The sequence below is a fragment of the Microtus ochrogaster genome, chromosome X, assembly GCF_000317375.1.
Source record: "Microtus ochrogaster isolate Prairie Vole_2 chromosome X, MicOch1.0, whole genome shotgun sequence".
NCBI lineage: Eukaryota > Metazoa > Chordata > Mammalia > Rodentia > Cricetidae > Microtus > Microtus ochrogaster.
Window position 1 is genome coordinate 590,990 of NC_022026.1, and position 6,183 is coordinate 597,172.

The following is a 6,183-nucleotide window of genomic DNA, read 5'->3' on the forward strand; positions in this document are numbered from 1 at the left end:
CTCCCTCCCTCCCTCCTTCTGTGCTTCCTTCTTCCCAGGTTCCCTCTAGAACAGCGGTTCTCAACCTGTGGGTCGTGACCATTGGAAAACATATTTCTGATGGTCTCAGGAACCCTCAACCGAACATTTTTGTTGCTACTTTGTACCTGCAATTTTGCTTCCGAGTGGTATCTCAGTCCCTAAGGCCAACGGAAATATGTTTTTCAATGGTCGTGACCCTCAGGTTGAGAACCACTGGTCTAGCATTTCTATTTTTATTCCTTTCATTTCCTTCCTTGCCTCTGCCTTGCCTCAGTTAGAAGTCAGCTAGAGGTCTCTCGCACCATCCACTCTCTTTCCCTCCCTCCTCATGGAAGCTTCCCAGCCCCAGGCCAAAGCAGAAGCCGAAAAGTTGTGACAATCAGTGGGGCTGAGGAATGGAACACCCATATTGGGTATGTTAGATACCCGAGCTCTGCTGGTGGGCTTTAATAAGAAACAGGGGCCCCAGAGAGCAAAACTCAGAAGAAAGCCTGTAGGAGAGGCCAGCAACTGGCCACTAGGGGATGGAGAAAAGGATGGATGGGAGGGGTATGTGGGGGATGGGGCCAAGGCCTCACCGGAGGGTTGCTTGAACAGTTTCTCACATCTTCCCTTCCAAGGGATCCAGCTTGTGGGTAACTCCAGGCACATGCTAGCAAACAGGAGACAAACCTAGGGTTATTTGGGGACCAGAGAGCTCTCACAGAGAGGAGGGACATCTTCCCTCAGCCGGTACAGCCTGTATCCCTTGAAATGCACCATGCTGGCCAGTTCTACTTGAGACTAAAAATAATCACATTTCATGGCAGATCAGGCTGAACTGGATGGCACCCTGGGTCATGCTCATTGACAAGTGATTGCCACTTTTGAATGGGTTTGTATTCATTACATCTTTTTCCCCTTCTAATCTAATTGTTTTTTTAGGGTCTCGTAAAGTGGAGCAACTGAATAAAGTGTAAAAATCGAATTTTCTTTGAAATGCCATAGAGAGCCTTGATAATCACCTCTGCTTTCATGTGTGTATGCTTACGATTTATTTAAACACAAGGGTCACGTGCGTCCTTTCTCACAGTCCAAGGCATTGCTTACTATTCTAGGTTTCCATTAAACATAAGACAGCAATTCATCCTAGTCCAACATCATCACCTGGTGGGGAAAGGTGAAGCAGCGTTTCAAGAACTCCTACTGTGTGCCAGATACAGAATTCAGTAATGTCGAGCTGAGCATAGCATTGCATGCCCATATTACCAATGCTGGGGAGCTAGAGGCAGGACTTCAAGACTACCTTTGGCTGTGTCGCAAGTTTGGAGGCAGCCAGAGCTACATGAGAACCCACCTCAAAAGTTAATACAAAACAAAATAAAAATGAGCTCAGCAATGTTTGTTTTTTCAGGACAGGGTTTCTCTGAGAAACAGTCCTGGCTGTCCTGGAACTCTCTTTGTAGACCAGGCTGGCCTTGAACTCACAGAAATCCGCCTGTCTCTGCCTCCCAAGTGCTGGGATTAAAGGCGCGCACCACCACTCCCAGGTGCCACCTGAGTTTTTAAAGTACATTCCTTATTGGCATGTAACAAAAAATTGCCTAATGCTCTCTTTCCCAGAATGAAGTCGTATTGTCCATTGGTTACAATTGTATCTCCTTTGATAGTTGTGACAACCCTTTGAGAAATGTATGATTATACCTCTTCTATAATAGAAGTCAAGGTCCAGGTAGGTTTCATAACTTATCCAAGTTTTGCCACAGTGAATCAGTGCTTAGATGGAGTTTTGAACCCAGGTCATCTAAGGAGGGGACAGAGGGTGGCACTGGCAGTCTGGCTCAGTGGTAAAGCATTTGCATACTTGAAAGAACTAAAAAAATCCCCACTTTTCATTCTCAGCACCACCAAAGAAATAGGGGTTCCCTTCCCATCTTTTCACTAGGTCAGCATAGGAAATGATCCTGGAAAGTGTATAGGTGTGGAGCGGGCATGCCACAAAAGGGTCACAGTATGTAGAAATGGAGTTTCCAGTTTGGGCTCTGCAGCAAATTTGGTATGATCCTAAGAAAGCACCCCAATATTCACTTAACAAAAGGTTTTAAGTGCCTACTGTAAGCCAGGCACTGAGCTGTATCCCCTTAGCTCTGGTGCTATGTGAAGGAAGCCTGGGTTAGAGATCCTTCCTGACCTGAAAGTCCAGGGACCTCTTACACTTAATTTCCCTCTTTCTACCTCTCGGCACCTAGGGCTGTATTTCCCTGAAGGTCGTGGAGGACTGAGTACAGGGAGTGGCTTCAGGAATGCCCTGCTTGAATGCCTTGGACTCATAGAAGCAAAGGAAATCTAAGAAATTAATCTAAGAAAACAAACCCCTGCAAAATGGCAGCGCTGAAAGTGCCGACATAGGAAGCGGGACCTAATCAATCCATGTTCCTCTGAGCACCAAGATCTCCCCCCTCTCTCTGTTCTCTGGCACAGGGATGGTACCAAGGACATCCTCATTTGCTGGATGCTGAACTAATGAGCAGGTACTGCTGACAGAGAATAAATAGGTTTCCCCAGGACCAGGGATAGCAGTGGGGAGCCGAACTGGGTACCAGATTGGAAACAAGCAGGGCCCCATAGATGTGATGTAACATTCTCCCATTGGTCTCTGTTCTCAACAAGACCTCAACACTGACCTTTTGTACCTGCCCTGTCCTACCAGGCCTTTTCTATCTTAGAAAGAATTCTGCTAAATCAGTGTAGAGAGAACCTCCACCCTTCAATATCTGATCACCTTCAAAAGTAGATCAGATACCTCATACATACACACACCCATCATTGATACCTGATGACCCTGCCTTCAGCAAGAATCCTGTTAAGTCGGTTTAGCAAGAATTCTCCATCCTTGGACCTTCAAGGATTCCTTTTAGTAACTTTCTGGGCAACAAGTCCTCCAGTGCTCACGGGTTCTAAATCTCTAGCAGTCTGTGCTGTGTGCGCCCCACCTGTCTCCCTTCTGCACAGCCCTTACTGCAGTCATCTTTTTTTTTAAAGTAATCAACCCAATGAGTGCCACAATAATTTTGTCATGGGGTGGAAAGGTACCAGCAAGACTTGATCCAAATCATGAAGGCTCTGCAGGGGGGCCTTTTCTTCAAGACAGGGTGACAAAGAGAAAAGAGGTAACCTGAGTCCTAGCCTTCACTCCAAAGTTTCTTAAAGGGAGAAAGATCAGAGCTGCCTGCCAGGGGAGGCTGGGGTGCACATACCACAGAGGAGAACAAGCCAGGAGTAGCAGTGCCAGTGGGCTTGGGCCATTGGCTCTCCAGATGCTGACGATGAGTAGATCAAGGGACTGGCTTGTTTTGTGGCCTCTTCCTCCTGGCCTTTCCTGGGCAGGAGCAGGCAAGGTTGATGGCTGTGTCCTGCTGCTGGATGAAGTTCCTTCTCTAATCTTTTCTTTCAGAGGAGTCAGGGAAGCCGCAGAGGGCCTAGGCGCCTCAGGCTGCCCAGGCAACCTGTGCTGGTTTCTTGTGGCTTGGAGTAGGGTGTGAGCCTGCCCCAGGGCAGAGTCCAAAGATCTCTGAGACTGAGGAGCTACAGCTGGTCTCAATAAACCAGCTTCCTTCAGCCCCCTCTTCAGTGGCCCTATCCCAGAAGTTGCTGAATTCTGCTCTCCACCCTCCAAGAAGCTGTTTCCCATTAGCTCCTTCACATTGGACGCTGGGGACAGCCCTGCTTTTGCTTTGGGATTTTAGGATGTATTTTTCTTCCTACTTCTGCTCCTCCTCAGATCCCTCCTCTGTCAGAAAAAGCAAGTGAGTGTTCTCTCTCTATCCCTACAAGTTCTACCTTAGCACTGTAGGGAGGTTGACTGTGGCTAGCTGGGGGGGGGGGCGATACTTTCTTACAACTGGCAATATTTTCCCCACTAGTCCATCCTAAATGATACCAGGAGACCTTCCCTTGAGATCCCACAGTCCCATTCGGTTGCATATTCTGGGCTTTGCAAACTCTAAGCTCCTTAGGGACCTTGATATCTGGGAGGAATACCTTAGGAGACCCAAAGATTTGGAGGGACCATGGGCTGCCATTGAAGAGGGAAGAAGACCTAGGAAGTGTTTGGGGGCTCTGAGAAGGAATCCCATCGACATAGCTTCCAGAAAAGAGATCTGGTCACCCTGGAAAGTGGCTCATTCAGCAGCCGTCAGTTTCATTAGTGAGTTTCATGCCACCCAGAAGCAGAGATCATGTGCACATGTTCTGGCTGGCTCTGGTGCTCTCTCTCTCCCTCCCTCCCCCGCCCCTCTCTCTTTCTCTCTCTCTTCCTCCCTCCCCCTCCCTCTTTCTCTCATAGTCTGTTTCATCCAAAGCTTCATACCACACCAATTCTAAGACAACTTGGAAGAAAGGCTTTCTAGAAACTTTGGGGCCCTGAGAGCCTGGAGCGAAATTCTTCCAAGTGACAAGTCATGACTGGTTTTGATACAGCGTTTTGTATCATAAGCCTAGCCTAGTCTAGCCTGGAATTTACAATCCTTCTGCCTCAGCCTCCCGACTACTAGGATTACAGGCATCAGCCTTCATGGCCAGCTTTGTAGTTTTTAATGTATTTACCTCCTGTTTGTACCACAATAAATTTAAAGTGACTTTCAAGAGTCCATTTAAGAATGAAGTGTAACTGGGCAGTGGTGGCGCATGCCTTTGATCCCAGCACTTGGGAGGGAGAGAAATGCAGATCACTGTGAGTTCGAGGGCTGGTTTACAGAGTTAGTTCTAGGACAACTAGAGCTGTTACACAGAGAAACCCTGTCTCAGAAAGCAAACGCCAACAACACAAAGAATGATAGTGTTCCTAGCGTGCATGTGGGAGAGGATCATGAAGTCCCACTCTTATCTGATGAGCTATTGGTAACTGATTGCTGTTATGGGAGGGAGCGTTTTTTTTTTTCAGATATGTAACCCCTGAGAGGCTAGCCATGCTTCAGTAGATGGTCCCGCACTCATGCACATATAGGCAATGCTAACTGAATTCAGTAGGGTTTTGTAAAAAGTGCAAGAAGTTGGGAAGGAAGAGTGGTGGGGTGGGATGTTGTGGAATATTATTTTTACTGGGCAAAGATGTGTTGCATTTGTTTATGCTGCAGAATATTAAACTGTGTAATGGTGTGTTACTTTTGTTCATGCTGCATTTGTTTAATGATGTAAGGATGTGTGTTTAATTATGTGAAGATGTGTTGCTGCTTCACCTTGCCTGCCTAAGGCATCTGATTGGTCAGATAAAAAGCTGAACAACCAATAGCTAGGCAGGAGAGGGACAGGCAGGATTGGTGGGCAGAGAGAATAAGTAGGAGGAGAAATCTGGGATCGAGAGAGAAGAAGGAGAAAAGAACAGGGTCAAAAGCCATTTGCCACCGGCCAGCCAGACACAAGAAACAGTGAAAGTAAGATATATAGAAAGAAAGGAAAGTAAAAAGCCCTGGGACAAAAGACAGAAAAAGAGAAACAGGTTAATTTCACTTCAAAGACCTGGTCAGAAAGGAGCCTGAACAAGTCCAAGCATTCAAAACTAATAAGTCTCCATGTCATGATTCCCTGGGAGCTGGTTGGTGGCCTAAAAGAAACAGCCTGATGCAGTGAGACAGTAGAGGAATTGGAGGGACACAATGAGGATAAACTTTGTCAAAACACATTATATGCATATATGAAATTATTGACCAATAAAAACAATGATGAAGTAAACCCTTTTGTAGAGGGAAAGGGGGAGCTTCCTGGGACTCTCTGACAAGGCAGAATAAAAATAAATGAGGAGGTTCTGTGACCTCTATCTTCAGGAGAAAATAAAATCAAAGGGCAGAAGTCCTCAACCTCAGGAACTAGAGCTGGTAGAACTCCATGTCTTTCTGTGATTGCCAAAGCTCTTGTGTTCCCCTCCACCTCTGCCCCACCCTCTCTTTCCCACTCTTTCCGGGACTGATGAAGGAGGACAGAGGAAATGCCTGCTCAGGTTGTCCCAGCAACCTCAGAGGGTAAACCTGGGTTCACACAGAGCTAGCCTTCAGGGACAGTTACTGTCACTGGCCGTCTGCATGGTCTCAGGCAATAACTTCGCCCATCCAGACCCTCAGTTTCTTCACCTGTGGCATGCTGTCACCAAAACATGAAAGTCATCTGGTTTGCTGAGGAGCCGGGTGG

The 6,183-nt window shown here is 47.0% G+C and overlaps 1 protein-coding gene across 1 annotated transcript in view; it reads right to left on the bottom strand.

Moving 5' to 3' along the window:
- The window catches only part of Xpnpep2 (X-prolyl aminopeptidase 2), a 26,148-nt gene extending 22,842 nt beyond the window's left edge, over window positions 1–3,306 (bottom strand). Inside the window, exons 1-2 of the mRNA XM_005358406.1 lie at window positions 3,258–3,306; window positions 600–673 (exon numbers count right to left, since the gene is read on the bottom strand). Of these exons, the coding sequence (XP_005358463.1) occupies window positions 600–673; window positions 3,258–3,306 (123 nt within the window). The remainder of the gene's footprint in view (window positions 1–599; window positions 674–3,257) is intronic.
- Window positions 3,307–6,183: the final 2,877 nt, after the last annotated feature.